Here is a 17,196-nt window from a genome sequence, read left to right as displayed (position 1 = left end):
CTTTTTATTGGCAATCACGGTAGATCAACATCTATAATTTCCCCAAGAAGCAAACTGGTTAGCTATATGTACATTATATCAGTGGTTCTCAAAGCCAGTCCGCCGCTTGTTCAGGGAAAGCCCCTGGTGGGCCGGGCTGGTTTGTTTACCTGCCACGTCCACAGGTTCGGCCGATCGCGGCTCCCACTGGCCGCGGTTCACCGCTCCAGGCCAATGGGAGCTGCGGGAAGTGGCGCAGGCCGAGGGATGTGCTGGCCGCCCTTCCTGCAGCCCCCATTGGCCTGGAGCAGCGAACCGTGGCCAGTGGGAGCCGCAATCGGCTGAACCTACAGGTGCGACAGGTAAACAAACCGGCCCAGCCTGCCAGGGGCTTTCCCTGAACAAGCGGCAGACCGGCTTTGAGAACCACTGCACTATAGGACACATGTGCTTTACTGGAGAAGCATCACTAAATAATTGGGCAACAGTTCCCTTCCTATATAAGCTGAAGTTTCTGAGTGGTCTGCAAGTATAGCCTCATGCAGAGTGCAGTGCAAAAGTCTGTCTTATTCCCAAATGACAATGTTCAAATATGAGAAAATGTAGTTAGAGGAATGGTTTAAAATTCTTTAGCAGAGATAAGCTAGTTTCTACATTTAAGAGGTTAAATACTTCACAACTAAGGGCTGTCTATGCAGCACCACAGTCCAGACCACAGGGGTGTGATTTGTAGAGTGCTCTAAGTGCCCCATGTAGACCCTGCTGGCATGGACTAAAAGGTACCTAGTTCACTTTAATGTAGTACTGGACCTTTTAGTTCATGTCAGCAGAGTCTACATGGGGCAGTTTAGAGGGCTCTGCAAATCACAGCCCCATAGTCCAGACTGCAGCACCATGTAGACAAGCCCTAAGAGAAAACCCCCTAATGAAAACCCCAGATACTTCATGAACTTTCAGAAAGCAGATAGGGATCAATCTCCATATCTGAAATTTTGCTGTTCAGGTCCATTTCTACTTATAACTTGCAAGCCATTTGCAGCCTAATTGCCAGCCAGATTCCCCAAGTGGGGAATACTGTATCAAAGCTACTACTGCTCTAGTTTCTTGTGCCGTCTACACACACAGCCTGCTTAAAATATGCACAATTTTCTTACCTGCTGCTTATAACTTTTTGCCATGTAACTTACTTTTAAATAACAGACTTGCAACTTGGAAAAAAAAAAAAAAAAAAAAAAAACTCTTTGTTCCTGGCAACTTCTGAACTGCAAAATGAAAAATGTGTTTATAAAACTTAAATAAAAAAAACCTCACTAACGCAATATTTGTCATAGGCCACCACCCAACAAACACAAGGGTACTGCCATTAAGTCACGTTCTTATTATTCCACTTGCTGGATAGATGTACTGTTAAGCATCCGCTATTCAATTTTCATAATCTGTAATTAGGACGTTTTTGTTCACAAGTTACATCAGAATTGCATTTTAAAAACACTCACAGCATCACATTGTTGGGAACAGTTCACAACTGTAAAATCCATGGCATGATATCCTGTGCTGTGATCTTTTTCTTGTAAACACTGTACTGTGTAACAAAGATTTTCATCCAAATACTGAATCATAGATTGTCCAGGATTCAGCACAGTTACTTCTTGGAATACACATACATCATCCTTTTCTAATAATAACAACAAAAAGAAGAAGTGGGTCATTAGGAAAATATTTTCTTTTAAGCAAATTATCAGAATCTCATTCAAACAACTAGGACCAGATCCTGCACTTTGTGACAATTTTGAAGTTTACTACTGCAGGTAGGGATTGTTCAAAGTGACTTCCCATCCTGGGGACAAATTCTGTGTTCTCTTACATCCAGTGCAATCCCACTGACTTTGATAGAGTTCTATGGAGATGAAAATCAGTGCTGAATTTGCCCTCTCCACTTTAAATATGCCACATTTAGATGTGTATATTTAGTTGTGGGAGGGCTTCCTAGGCAGGAGGCAATGTGCTCGTCCCAAGCATGTAGTGCACTGCTCAGAACATACAGGGAAATGAAAAAGTCACTGGGATGGATTTTAAGCAACAGCCTGCAACTTGGTTCACTTACAGCTGGATAGGGGTGGTATACACCCACCCATCTCACACATCAGCCATTTAGCTGGGTTCCGTGCAAGGTGACAGGGCTCCCACCATATAACCAAGAACCCAGGGTAAATCCTTCAGTCTACCTCCTAGGACTCAGCTCACTTCTAAGTCCTCTCATCCTCACGTCCTACCTCGCAAAAAGAGCAGAGTACCAACAGGGAGACCTTGGTCTGCAAAGCCTTCAGGCCTCCCCTTCTTACAGGCACAAGGTCCACCAGCAAAAATCCCAAGTCTCATTTGCCTCTGGGATATAGCCCTTTTAGCTTTTATCCATTCTGGATACCATCTGCAAGCTGAGACAAACTGTAAATTCCTATATTATCCTTTAATATCAGACTTCCAAATGCCATTCTTCTTCATCCTAACTGCACGTCCACAGTGCTGTGAGGAAGGCAAAAAGCACACCAGATCTCTGCCACTTTGGCTCAACAGAAAAAAAAATTCCTCCCTGATCCCATAGCCAGGCGATCAGTCACACCCACAGCAGCCTGGAAACACAGCTCCCTATCTACGCTATAGAGAGGAAGAGCAGAGCAACTGAAGAGGCAAGGGGGCTCCTGAAGGCTGAGGAAAAGTTTAAATTATTTTAGGGAGGGGCACAGGAGCCAATCAGCTCTCACTCTTCCCTCCTGGCTAACCAATGGGATATAACAAACTGGGGCCCAGGTCTGGAATTTTGGGGCATATGCTCTCCACCTTCCCCCTCTCTTCCAGGAGCAATGCATTTCTTTTTATGGTCCAACCAATTATGTCCCTCCTAACACACTTAATCTCCCTTCCGGGGACAGTGCATTCTGACCAAACATTTCTCCCCCAAGCCCCTCCGCCCCAAGATGGGTGTGGGGGTGAGATTTTTCCCATTCACTAATCCCATATTTAGGGCTGGTGGCTCAGTATCAGCACATACATGAAAGATTTTTGACCATGTTTTACACTTGATTTGGAATTTAATTGTTAAACTGGATGGGATGGGGACTTTCCTAGTATTTGGAAGGAAAAGAAAGCCTACAACATAACACCGCTTAAAAAAAAACCCTGAAAAGCTATAAAATGTACAACTACATAATGTCAATAATACTCTTGGCCTGGGGCTGAAGTGAGTCTTCATATTTTCTGCATTTCTCTAATATTTAACACTGTGATAATCTAATGATAGATATATTTAGTCTGCAAATCACAAAAATGTAGCTTTTCGCCAATTAAACTTCTATCTTTAGAATTAACGTTGAGACATTATACACTGTAGATATAAAGTCACTTTAGCATTTCCATTTTAGAAGGCCAGTATTGACCCATTTCTGCATTGCTTGTGTGCTTTTGTTTAGTCAAACAAAAATTAACAACATTAAAAAGAAAAAAAATTACCACAGATGTACTGCAGGCATCCACAAGCACTATAAATGCTGTCGTCTATTTTTTGAACTTCTCCCTGTGTAGTAAGAAACAGTTTCAGAGTCAAATACATCAAACACAACTTATAAGGCTTACAAGAGACCGCTTTTCTTAAAACATACTACTGCCACTCCAGCCTAAGCTTTGAGAAAGAGAAAATCACAATCCATTACAATAGACAGCAGATTGTATGGTTGCGAGATGCATTACTGTTAACAACAGCTAAGTGGTACACTTTCTTTTGGTCTGAATATAATGACAGTGTAGCTGAATATCAGTTTTAATTAATAATGACCTGAAGAAGAACTTTGTGTAGCTTGAAACTTGCCTCTTTCACCAACAGAAGTTGGTCTGATAAAATATTACCTTACCCACCTGGTCTCAGTTTTAATTAGTTTATTTTTAACAAAATCTATATTTCCTTTATTTTGGATATACTTTCAAGTGACAAATCCTGGTTATTTTAATAATAAAGATATATCTGGTCATAAAATACAACTTTGACAGCTCTGAAACCTCCTCCATGACTTTAGTATACACCTCTACCTCGATATAACGCAACCCAATATAACACGAATTCAGATATAACGCGGTAAAGCAGTGCTCCAGGGAGGGCGAGGCTGCGCACTCTGGTGGATCAAAGCAAGTTCGATATAACGCGGTTTCACCTATAACGCGGTAAGATTTTTTTGGCTCCCGAGGACAGCGTTATATCAAGGTAGAGGTGTATTGTCAAAATTCTGATCTACTGTACATCTCTTGTAATTGGTTCAGAATTTGGCCTGTTATGATCCATATTATATTCCTTGCATTATATCCGCATTACATGTTCCTCATATGTAGACCCCGCACGGATACAAAATTTATAACCATGGATGCAGATATCTGTGGATATAAAGCGGATATCCACGGAACTTCAGGGCTCTACCAGGAACGGCAGCAGTGAAAGTTGCGGCATGTTGGGCATCTGCTTCCAGGAGTCAGTGCCCTACCTGGGCAGCTCCTCCGGCGTGGCTGTACTGGCCAGCCCTGCCCACTGGGGCAGGCACCAGGCTCATTGGCAGCTGTCCCTGGTCATGCTAGTGCATGCAAGCAGCTCGCACGCTCCTGGACACACTAGCATGACCAGGGACAGCTGCCATAATAAATAAATAAATAAATAAATAAATAAATTAATGGAGATATCCCATCTCCTAGAACTGGAAGGGACCTTGAAAGGTCATCGAGTCCAGCCCCCTGCCTTCACTAGCAGGACCAAGTACTGATTTTGCCCCAGATCCCTAAATGGCCCCCTTGAGGATTGAACTCACAACCCTGGGTTTAGCAGGCCAATGCTCAAACCACTGAGCTATCCCTCCCCCCACTCCCTAATAGATATCCGCATCAGTGGATATAAATTTTGTACCCATGCAGGGCTCTACACATATGGGGGAGGGCATGTGATGGGAAAATATGCCTTTCATCACAGTGATAGTTCAGAGTTACATCATTCATTATCATGCATTTTCCAGGTTACAGCAACTATTTTGTTTAAAACAAAATAGAAAATGAGAGAAGAGGACAGTATATCTAAACTCTCATATGTTACAAAGGTCAAAGATATTTAATAACTTTCATAGGAAGCATATATGATTAACAAAACAAGCCAACATTCTTCTAGAAACAAAGCATGTTCATAAAGTTGATTTCTTTCAATAACAAAAATTAATTTTGTAACTGGTAAAATTTTAAGCATGTAGATCCTAGTCAGTATTGAACAAAGTAAGATTACATTTTCTTCCCTTCAGTTAGGTCTGCTTAAAAAACACAAAATCAAGCTTCTCCAGTGGACTGATGGTAGCAACACAGGATCTAAAATAGGGGGTTACAAGCTATATTTGGAAGATAGGAGACAGTGTTTCAACACCTCCCCATTTTATAATCCATGTACTGGCAAATATATGATAGGCAGTGTTGGCAGCCTCAATCCCATAGCCTATGATGACAAACTCAAGGAAGGGACAGAAACAATAGTGCATAAAAAGAAAGAGGGGAATAAAAACACTGGATGTTATTAAGTAACATCTAAGGGAAAATTTCTTACCACTTTACAGGTTGGTATAGTAAAATTTTCACAGCTACATTCTAAGGAGAGAGCAACAAAAGTGTATCAGTCAAAAGACATTAACTTTTATTAATAAGTAACTAGTAGAAGAATGAAAAATAGTTACCACAGTGCCAGTCTGGACAACACCGTTCAGGTACTCTCTCTTTCACAAGTTGCATGTCAGCTGTGCAGTTCAGAAGAGGCACTGAACAAAGGTTCTCATCACAAACTAAATGGGGGGAAATGACATGGATCAACATGTTTTCAGCTCATATTTCCTTAGATAAACTATTCTAACAACATTGAAGGTTTTTCATAGAATTTTGTTATAACTATTTAATTGTTAAGGTCCAATAGCATTCTTAGCACTGTACAAGGGACAAATAGAGAGACAGGCCAAGATTTCCAAAAGTTAGCGATTTTGGTTATCTCAATTTTTGATGCCCAACTTAAATCACCTTAAAGGGTCTTACATTTTTCAAAGTCTGCTGAATGCCAATCATCTGAAAATCTCGCTCCATCAAAGTGACTCAAGTTGGGCACCCAGCAATTGAGGCACCCAAAATCACTAGTAATTACAGGAGTGCTCTAGCTGTATATCTGTAAATAGTTGGTAGATGAGATGTCAGTATACGGTGGCTGACCAGAGGCAGAGTCACTTCAGCAATGGTGGTGAACAACATTCCACTCCTTGTTGCAATGCTAATGCATGGAGATAGCTGTGAAAACTGAAACTTCTTCAGAGTCTATTAAGGACAAACTGTGAAAGGGATGCCAGAATATTGTAATAACTTAGGACATTATACAATACTGAACATTTTATAATACTATATTTTTAACATTTGGATAAATTCAACTTTAGCTGGAAAGTGTTGAATCAGCTGAAAAAAATAAATACTCAGCATATAATATTGACCAGATACAGTAAAACCTTTTAATTAAAAATAGCTAAACTTACCACAATGGTAACGAGGACAACAGGAATGCATGGTGCTAAGATCTACTGTGAGAATTTCCCCCTCATTACATAAAGGAACAGGCTCAATGCAAGATTCACAAACTAAAGTTAAAAAGAATAAACCAAATACAAAGTTTAAAATACATCATCAGAAAGTTGTTACATATGAGTTTTATTCTACCCACGTTCTTCTACTGTGCCTACCTGCCAGCCAGCCACCTGGGTATCTAAGAAACTTTTATTGACTAACACGTTCAAACAAAATAGATAATTGAATGTAATGATACAGTAATGGAAGTATCTATTGCTTTGCCTGGTGTTGAGATTTATGCTCAGACTTGCTACATGAACTGAAAAAATGACGGTTGGTGGGCTATAATCTATGAAGCTGCAGACTGAAGGCAAAGGTCACATAGTGCTATAAATGAAATATGTCCAAATATTTTCAGACAAGCCCAATTTCTGTACTTGTGTGTGAGATGCCATAATTCTTTAGTGTGCAGTTCAGCAGTAACATTAAAAAAAGTAACCTAGGAATAAAGGCCCCAAATTGCAAAACAATACATGCAAGTGGACACTTATAGCTGTTAGTGTCTGCCCAGGCCAATCCTGTGACAGCATTCTCAGGCAACCTTATCAAGTATGCAACTAGAGACCTGTCTTTTCTTATTTGTAGATAACTTAATAACAGTGCTTCTCAACCTCTAGTCCAAGTACTCCTGGGGGGTCTGCAGACTACGTCTAAGGGATCCACAAAAGACAGACTGAAAACTGACTGAACAGATTCAACTATATATACACAGACAATAGATTTCTAAAGGGGCCTGGGCACCTCCATTCAAAATTTTCTAGGGATCCTCAAATGAAAAAAGGTTGAGAACCACTGCCCTATAATATCCTGTCTACCCACAGGGAAGGTAGTATAGTAAAGGCTTCTTACCACATAGATAAGAGAAACAACAAGGATCTTCCTGTTTTGCTTCAACAATAAATTGGTCCTCTCTGCACTCCGGACGGGGAGCATTGGGACATGCTAAGGGATCACATTCTACATAAAAGACAATCAGTATCGCTAATAAAAAGTCACATGAGTAATCCTAAAATAGAAGAAGCTATTTTCCTTAACTTCTTTTTTTTCATTTTCTCTTCTCTTATCTAAACAAAACTAAATTGATTGGAAATCAAAACTGACAGAAAGAACAAATACAAAAATAAGTATAAACCCTAAGGAACAGACCAGAAACAACCTGAGGAAGAGAATAGAAACATTTCTCATAAGTTATTTACAGTGATCTGTTAATACAGGCAGAATCGTCATCTGGTACAATTACCACAGATAATGTAGGGATGGAAAATATGCTCTTAATCTTGTCTCCATATATCACTTACCACATTGGTATTGTGGACAGCAGGAAAGGGTGCTATAGCCTACCATCAATTTTTCACCATTTTTGCATGTTGGAATAATAGTCTCACACATAGTCATGTTACATTCTGAAAAAAATATATGGTATATGCAAATATTCATGTGTATGAATGTGACTAGACATTACATTTGTTGATAGCTAGCTGTAACCAGTTATCTAGAGAGTGAAAATACCAGTTCAGCTATCCCATTTGCCCTTTATTTCCACAAAAATATTTCATTAAGACATTAAAACAAGCATCTTATGACTAACGTATCAGATACTAGAAGCATGCTTCTTTTGGACAGACAGAAAACTAGCATCTGACCATCAACTGACACTAAGCTGCTTTCTGGGAAAACAGTAACATGCCAATGCATGATTCACTGAGAAGAAGCCGTGGTGCAAAGAGAGAATCATGAAGATTCTAACAAGGCATTTCACTGTGCTGGCAGCTCACTGATGGAAATAGAAAATAAAATAGTTAACTACATAAGAGGAAGAACGGTGTTGCCATTAAGGCAGAGGACACGGGATCAAGGAAATTTGGATTCGGTTCCTGGCTCTGCCAAAGTCTTCTTGTGTTTCTTTGGGCAAGTCTCTCTATCTCAGCTCCCATGTGTAAAACTGTGGTCAGTCAGAACTTCTTCTTTGTCTCACCCTATGACTTGTCTATTTAGATTTTAAACCCTTCAGGGCAGGGACTGTGGACTACTCTGTGTACATAACAAACCTAGCCCTAGGGGACAGCAATCTGTGTTTGGGCCTATTGCCAATACTGTTATCAATAATACCGTTATTTATTATTTGCACAATAGAATACATAATGTGCAACAACTAGGGAGAATTACCTTAGGGTTTGTCTACATGAACATTTATACCATGGCAAGCTGGGGTGTGACTCTATCCCGCACTAGCCTGCCGCAGTCTAACTCTGCTGATGCATGTTAACAGCTTATAGAGCACTTTGCTCTAGTCCCCTTTGGACCAGCTCAAAGAACATTAACAAAATGTTAACGTGCATCAAAAGGGTCCACACAGGTAGTTACACTGCGGCAGGCTAGTGCAGAGTAGATTCACACTCCAGCTTGCTGTGGTTAATTGTTCATGCAGACAAGCCCATACTCTTCTATTTAAAAGCTCAGCATTGACCCTAGGTGTGAGGACTGTTCTATCGTATCCCTTCCAAGACAGGAATAATCTGCAAACTGTTTAGGAAAGTTTAGCCTATGTAAAATTAGCCTACATGACATAGACTATGTCTACACTAGCACTTTTGGCGGTAAAACCTTTGTCAGTCAGATGTATGAAAAAACACATATGCTCTCCCACCGACATAGCTACCATCGCTTGTTGGAGGTGGTTTAATTATGCCAACGGGAGAGCTCTCTCCTGTCGGCTGAGAACGGCTACATAGGAGACCTTACAGCAGTGCAGCTGCAGTGGTACAGTAGTAAGGTCTCTAGTGTAGACACAGCCTTACAAACCGGAGTCCCATTTTCAAAAGCGACTAAGACAATTAGGAGCGTAAATCCCATTAATTTTCTGAGAAACATTGGGTCCTATGTGCCTACAGGTGTGCCTAAAACTAAACATGTTTGGGCTTGGGCTAGAGACCAAGCTCTGGGACACCACGAGGGGGGAGGGTCTCAGAGCTCAGGGTCCAGCCTGAGCCCAAATGTCTACACTGCAATTTTACAGTCCCACATCCTGAGCCCCAGGAGCCCAAGCCAGCTGATACAGGCCAGCCACTGATGTTTAGTTGCAGGGTAGACATACCCTAAGTCACTTTTGAAAATAGGGTTTTCACTCTTAAGTCAATTAGGCATTTTTGAAAGTTTTACCCTGAACCCTGCCTGTAAATCAATCCATGTCAATAAATGTTTAAACACCTCCTTAGCACTCTTGTTATGGAAAATATGTTTGGCTGCATACATACCACAAACTTTCTTTGGACAGCAAGCCCTCTCTTCAATGACATTAATGATAACTTCACCTTCCCTCTCACAGACTGGCAGTGGGTCTTCACTGCATTCCGGTTCTATAGCAATAACACTTCCATTCTCCAAACAGTTATACATACAACATCCTTTAATGGACCCATTCCAAACCTCTCCAGCAGAACGAGGCTGTCCTTCATTATCTGTACATGCTAAGGAAGAAAAACATTACATCCTTCAGACCTGTATTTAGCACAAATTTATTCCGGACTAGTACAAATGTGTCAGCTGGAAAACCTCATGGCATAAAAGGATATGCAATATTTTATCAAGTATTTAATTGAAAGATCTGCATTGTTTTCTAAAACATGATTGATTCTGATACATTGAAAATTACTAATTTAATTGATCTATTCTATTAACAGAAACTCTAGGTGGTATAGAATGCCAGCTCCACTGAATGGTATGATAGCTGATGTGCATAACACCACAGTTCAAGTTTCTGCACATACTTCCTCTTTGCTTCTGGGAGAAATTCAAGGAGTCAGTGACTAACTTTATAGCCTTGAATTGTCTGGGTCCCAGTTACATCAGAAATTACCTCTCTAATGATACCTCCTTGTATGAAGTGTAGTTATAGCTGTGTCAGTCCCAGGATACTAGAGATACAAGGTGGGTGAGGTAATATCTTTTATTTGTGGCTCTAAAGCTTCTCTCTCTCACCAGCAGAAGTTGGTCCAATGAAAGATATTACCTCGCCTACCTTGTCTCTCTGATACGTCCTCGTGTCATTTAGATCCCCTAAGAAGCATTTGCTGTCATAACCTAGATTTGAATGGCCTGAATCTATCTCATCCTCACAGAGCCACAAACCCCGAGTAAGTGTCCAAACTCACTCCCTTCATTGAATCTATTTAGAACTCAAAAACAATACCACAAGATAAACTTCAGCCTAAGCTTCCTACCTGCGACTGGCATTTAAAACCATTTGATCCAAATAGACAGTGCCATTCCCTTTACACATTGTGGGAGAATTAAATTTGACATAAATGCAGTCATTTTGTGTGTCCAGCCAATATTAGCTGAAAACCAAATACCATATCATTAAAAATAATTGTTAGGACTTTGAAAGGCAAGGCCAAATAGCTGCATGATTGCAGTTTTGCTAATTAGAATGGGAGGATGTGATAGAAAGTTAAGAGACCATGAAAATGGAGGGGAGTACGTAAATAGCCAACCTGGATTTTAAGTGCCCCTAACGTGTGTTTTATTGTTGTTATAATTAAAAATACAAAAAATGCTTTGCTAGTAAAAAATGAGCAATTTGCTAAAGCTAAAAAAAATTGTGACCGGCTAGGGGTTACTAAGGTGACCCACTAGGAGTAACTATAAGTTATGTGCGTTATTTAAGTTAGTTATAAAAAAATTAAGTACAAAAATACACTTTGGAACAGTTCAAGGAAGCTTTTCTTTGAGCAAAGTCTCCCCAGCAGGTGGACAAAAGGAGGGCCCGCGAAAGCCTGGCTGTTGATCACTGGAAACCATCTCAAAACTTTGGATAACTATAATCTGGGATGCTGTAAACCTATTGCTATGGCATCTGTGTATGTGCCTGAGACTCAGTGAAAGCACTCTTGTTTGTACCAATCATTTATCAGACTGAGGAGCTGTGTCCCCATTGATTTGTTCCTGACACCGCCTGAAAAAACAGGTTAAGTTACCACAGTGTGGGGTTCTAAAAACCCCAGGGAATGGAGCTAATTATATCCATTTTCCAATATGACTCAGTGGTAATTAGTCTGAATGTTAACACAGGATTATAACTAGAGCTGTCATGGAGGATTCCAGTATTTCTAAGTTTAATTTTGTTTCAACTCGGAACAAAAGCCAAACATTTTAAAAATTTTTGGTTCTGGGGCAATCTGCTTGGTACGGTGCCCTGGAGCTGCAGGCCCCGGAAGCCAGGGCTGCCTAGAAGCCTAGGCTTCCCAGAACAACCTGGCAGGGACAGCCACTGGCCCAAAAGCACCACCAAATTACAAACTTCTTGCACAAAGGGTGGACACAAAGCCACTCAATATAGAGGACAGGAACCATTCTTTGTTTTCCTTCTTGTAAGAGAGGGAACAAGTTGTAGAAACACAGAAAGAACATCCTAGTGGAATGGCCCTTTGACCAACAATAGGGATTGCACCAAGGACCTCCACAGCTGAAAGCATGAATCTCTACAGCTTCAGCTAAAGAGCCAAGTGCCGTATCTGGGGCTGTAACAGATTCACATTCTCTGGTGACTGGGCAAAGATAGGGTACATAACTTACTATGAGATGTCAATATAACCCACCAGTTAGTGGGTTATATTAACATATCTACTCAGCCACTCTGCTCAGCTTTACTTACCACATTTTTCTTCAGGTATGCAGAGGTCAGAGTCTGTTCTATGAAGAATAGTTCCATTTTTACACACACAGTCTTCTCTTAAATAGGAGCATGGGGATTCTTCATAGAACCATTTATTTAGGCACGTTTTGGCTGCACAGGGTTGCACACAAGGTTGGTATTCCTTGCCATCAGGACAACCCAGAGCTACAAGTCACACACACAGAGGAAATAAAGTATTACTTTCATTTTCAAAGGAGAAAATATGTAGTAAGAGCAATATTTTTAATATCATAAAAAGCATATTTTTTACATTTTTAGCAACATAAATTACAACATTATGCTTTAGGAATACATATGACTAATTCAGTCAAGGTTAGAATTAAGTTATAACATATTTAATGAAAGACATAACTTTAGAGTTTTAAGAAATTTTACCATGACTTAACAAGGCTGTGATTGAAAGGGCAAATCTTCTGACAATAATATGTAAAAAGAAAAAATTGCTAGCTAGTATACAAGACACAGAAAGGTTGCAGTGATAGGAAATTATGTCTGGAGATAGAATAGTGTTATTTACTTACAACAGTAATCTGGTGTCCTCCACTTAATGCAGATATTATGTTTGTTGCACAAAGCCACATATGCAGAAAGTGCATCACATTCATAATTCCAAAAGTAGGTATTGTTGATCCACATCTTCTCACAAAAGTCCTGTGGTGAAACCTAGAATTACATTTTAATTGAGATTTAATGAGGACAGCTTTTTGTAATCAAAGTTGCTAATTAATTACAAGAAATATTACCACTGTAGGGGAAAAAATCATCAACGATCCCTGACTGACAGGAAGTCAATATCTTTTCTGTTTCTGACCACTACTTCTATGATTCTACGCCCTCCCCAATTTTGTATGCTCACTACTAGGCAGCTTTGTTACAGATCCTTCTTCACTTTTGAATTTTGTTTCATTTAACTTCTATGAAGCACATAATATATTCCATCCTCTCTGGCTCTGCCAGTTTCATGTGCACATGAGAGAATAAACTTCATTCTGGCTGAGGCAAGCATTCCTGGCATTGAAACACTGATGCAGCTCAGAAACGGAGCACACAGGTTCAATGCATCAGTGCTCCTGACAGATCTGTGAGGAGTGGTGTTCAGAAAAATTGATGGTAGGCTATAGCACCCTTTCCTGCTGTCCACAATACCAATGTGGTAAGTGATATATGGAGACAAGATTAAGAACATATTTTCCATCCCTACATTATCTGTGGTAATTGTACCAGATGACGATTCTGCCTGTATTAACAGATCACTGTAAATAACTTATGAGAAATGTTTCTATTCTCTTCCTCAGGTTGTTTCTGGTCTGTTCCTTAGGGTTTATACTTATTTTTGTATTTGTTCTTTCTGTCAGTTTTGATTTCCAATCAATTTAGTTTGTCATGTATTTTGACTACCCGACCTACCTCTGAACTACTAGAAGCTAAAGACATCAAAGTGTATAAAGCAAAGACTACCCCCACCTTTTCCCTCCTGCTGCCAAATTGCTTTCCACAGCTCCCTCCTCTCTTGCCCCTGTCAGGTTTCTTCAGATGACACCTACTAAAATGTCACTCAATTTTTCTCCTCAGCCCACTCCTTCAATCAGATTTCCCTCCATTTTCTCCCTTCATATAGGAGCAGGAGCAAAGACAGGAAACATCTCTGGAGCTTGAAGGAAGGGGTTGAGCTGCCCATGATGCTGCTCACAGTTGGCTGGTCTACAGTCAAGCAGATTTACAGGGAAGGGCAGAGCAGGGCAGAACAAACCACAGAGAAGGAGAGGTAGGAAAGAACAAAAATAAAATCAGGAATTGGAATCTGGACCTTTGCTCCTACTCTGAGAAAGCACCAGATGGAAAAGAAGTCTTGAGGCTTGTCTTCACAGTCCAGCAATGCACACCACAGGGGAGTGAGTTGTAAAGTGCTCTAAAGTATAGACCACGCTGATGTGCTCTAAAAGTACTCATTAACGTATTCCTGTTTCATGGGGCCATAAGTGACATGTGTGTGTATTGGGGGGACGGGGGGGGGGGAATGCAGGGTCACATGCCCCCCTAGATTTCTTCCAAGCATAGCTGAGGGAGATGTGCCTGGGAAAGGCACCAGCACTGAGCTCTCCCACTGAGCCCCACTAGGTGGCGCCCAGAGCAGGGATTTGAGACCAGCTGGTAGCAGCTGCAATTACTACAGAGCAGTGGATCCAGCCTGGGGTGCAGGTGCAAGGATGCAGAAGGGAGCTCAGGGCAATGTAGGAGGAGAGAGGCAGTAGGGCCCGGGGGCACTGGGGATGTTGGAGGAATACAAGTGCAGTTCCACTGAAACTGTGACAATGATATTTTATTTCATTTTTTTCCTAAAGGCTCTAATCCAGCAGAGTACTTAACTGTGCTTAAATCCAAGCACTTGAGCAGTTCTATTGATTTCAATGGGACAAATCATATGCTTATAATTGAGCATATGCTAAAGAGTTTGCTGGATTGGAACCTTAATGTCAAAATATATTATAATAAATAGTAAGAACTGGAAAGTCACACTTGTATCTTGTAATATTAATAACAAAAGTGGGTCAGTTGTGAAGCTTCAATCCAAATTCAAGTTCCTAAACTTCAGATACAAACCCAAGCCACTTCACAAGAGTGTTGGGATTTGGAGTTCTGAATTGGTCCATCACATAAATAAACCTGAACTGTGAATCATAGAATTGTAGAACTGGAAAGGGCCTCAAGAGGTCATCTAATCCAGTCTCCTGTACTCATGGCAGGACTAAGTATTATCTAGATCCTGACAGGTGTTTGTCTAACCTGCTCTTAAAAATCTCCAATGACAGAGATTCCACAACCTCCCTGGGCAATTTATTCCAGTGCTTAACTACCCTGACAGTTAGGAAGTATTTCCTAATATCCAGCTTAATATATTCTAATATTCTAAATATTCCCTTTGCTGCAATTTAAGCCCATTGCGTCTTGTTTTATCCTCAGATTAAGGAGAACAATTTTTCTCCCTCCTCCTTAAAACTACCTTTTATGTAGTTGAAAACAGTTACCATGTCCCCTCTCAGTCTTCTCTTCTCCAGACCAAACAAACCCAATTTTTTCAATCTTTCCTCAGGGTCATGTTTTTCTAGACCTTTAATAATTTTTGTTGCTTTTCCCTGGACTTTCTCCAATTTGTCCAGAAGAGACATCATAACTACCAGGAGGGTTAGCATGATATTTCTGGTACTTGTGATGCCCAAGGCAGCCAAAGTCTCCCTGTAAAGCCAGAAGAGAGAGCAGATTCAAACAGAGGGGGGAAATAATTGTATATGGTTAAATTAGAACCGATTCCTGACATAATTACTGGATGCTGATATTATCACAAGAGCTCTAAAAGATCATATCAACGGATTGGTTTGCAAATATCTCTGTTCCTCAAATTGATAGACTATGCCAGAGCAACCCAGAGCTTCTTCATGTGTAGCTCCCTTTTAGAACAGTCTCCATCTGCTATTACATAGCATTGTAAATAAAACATGATTAAAGGTCTAAAAAGCATGATCTATGAGGGAAGATTGAAAAATTGGGTTTGTTTAGTCTGGAGAAGAGAAGACTGAGAGGGGATATGATAACAGTTTTCAAGTACATAAAAGGTTGTTACAAGGAGGAGGGAGAAAAATTGTTGTTCTTAACCTCTGAGGATAGGACAAGAAGCAATTGGCTTAAATTGCAGCAAGGGAGGTTTAGGTTGGACACTAGGAAAATCTTCTTAATTGTCAGGGTGGTGAAGCACTGGAATAAATTGCCTAGGGAGGTGGTGGAATCTCCATCATTGGGGATTTTTAAGAGCAGGTTGGACAAACACCTATCAGGGATGGTTTAGATAATACTTAGTCCTGCCTTGAGTGCAGGGGACTGGACTAGATGACCTCTTGAGGTCCCTTTCAGTTCTATGATTCTATGACATCAAAACTAGCTCTAGAAATCAAAACTCCTTTGTCTGTTGAATGCCTGCCCTGAACCCTGCGGCATACCACCAGAACCTTTAAATTGTGCCTCCCCTCCTCCCCCATCAGCAGTTACCAGTCACCTCCGCAAGGAGCAGGTAGAGAGCAGCACTTTAGAGTGCTCTACAATTTACACCCTTCTGGTGCACCATGTAGACAAGCCCTTGGGAGTGAGCAAGATTGTACAATCATATTTCCTCTCCTCATCAACTTATTTTCTCATTCCTCTTCTCCTGCAAACCATGCCTACTCTGCCTGTATTGCACCAGCTACCTCTAGTGGCAGCTGATGTACTGAACTATGTCATTACTAGAAGTATTGAAAATAAACACTGTCTGTAAGGATATCACAAGTGTAGGAGTGACTAGGCTAATGTCTATGTGACTCAGATACTTCTGTAAGTCTGAACTGGATGCTATTACATTTAATAGAACCATTAGGCCTTCACTCCAAGCAACATGCTTCTTGATCATGCACTAAACATAACCTTTTCTGATATAGACGTGTGCACAGGGTGTGCCGGGTGTGCCTAGGCACACCCTAATGCCCTGCGCTCCGGCTGAGAAGGCTGCTCCTCCCCGCTCCCCTCCTCAGCTGTTTGCGGGGCAGGCTCAGATCAACTGCTCCCTGCTCCAGCAGGGGCTGAGTGAGTCTCAAAAAAAAAAAAAAAGCCTTAGGGTTAGGTGTGGGCGGGAGTGCGGGGCTATCAGCAGCAGCACAGCCAGCCCTTGCTTATCTAGGGCCGCCCCGCACCTCTTGGGCTGGTGGCCATGGCGTCCACGTGTATGGCTGCTCCCTGCCAGCCAGGCTTGACTCCAGCCACAGCAGGCAGCAGGTGACCCACGGGAGCCCAGCTAGGCTAGGGCTGGGTGCAATGGGAGGACAAGT

The 17,196-nt window shown here is 41.1% G+C and overlaps 1 protein-coding gene across 1 annotated transcript in view; it reads right to left on the bottom strand.

Annotated features, from left to right (window-relative positions):
• OTOGL (otogelin like) overlaps window positions 1–17,196 on the bottom strand; it is a 144,567-nt gene that overhangs the window by 13,512 nt on the left and 113,859 nt on the right. The window contains exons 43-52 of the mRNA XM_065403324.1: window positions 12,865–13,006; window positions 12,302–12,487; window positions 9,903–10,115; window positions 7,947–8,051; window positions 7,498–7,605; window positions 6,558–6,659; window positions 5,724–5,828; window positions 5,597–5,637; window positions 3,487–3,550; window positions 1,476–1,654 (exon numbers count right to left, since the gene is read on the bottom strand). Of these exons, the coding sequence (XP_065259396.1) occupies window positions 1,476–1,654; window positions 3,487–3,550; window positions 5,597–5,637; window positions 5,724–5,828; window positions 6,558–6,659; window positions 7,498–7,605; window positions 7,947–8,051; window positions 9,903–10,115; window positions 12,302–12,487; window positions 12,865–13,006 (1,245 nt within the window). The remainder of the gene's footprint in view (window positions 1–1,475; window positions 1,655–3,486; window positions 3,551–5,596; window positions 5,638–5,723; window positions 5,829–6,557; window positions 6,660–7,497; window positions 7,606–7,946; window positions 8,052–9,902; window positions 10,116–12,301; window positions 12,488–12,864; window positions 13,007–17,196) is intronic.

This window comes from Emys orbicularis, chromosome 1 (genome assembly GCF_028017835.1).
Source record: "Emys orbicularis isolate rEmyOrb1 chromosome 1, rEmyOrb1.hap1, whole genome shotgun sequence".
Classification (NCBI taxonomy): Eukaryota; Metazoa; Chordata; order Testudines; family Emydidae; genus Emys; species Emys orbicularis.
Note: the sequence above shows the minus strand (reverse complement) of the source record. Positions and strands in the feature narration are given on the sequence as shown.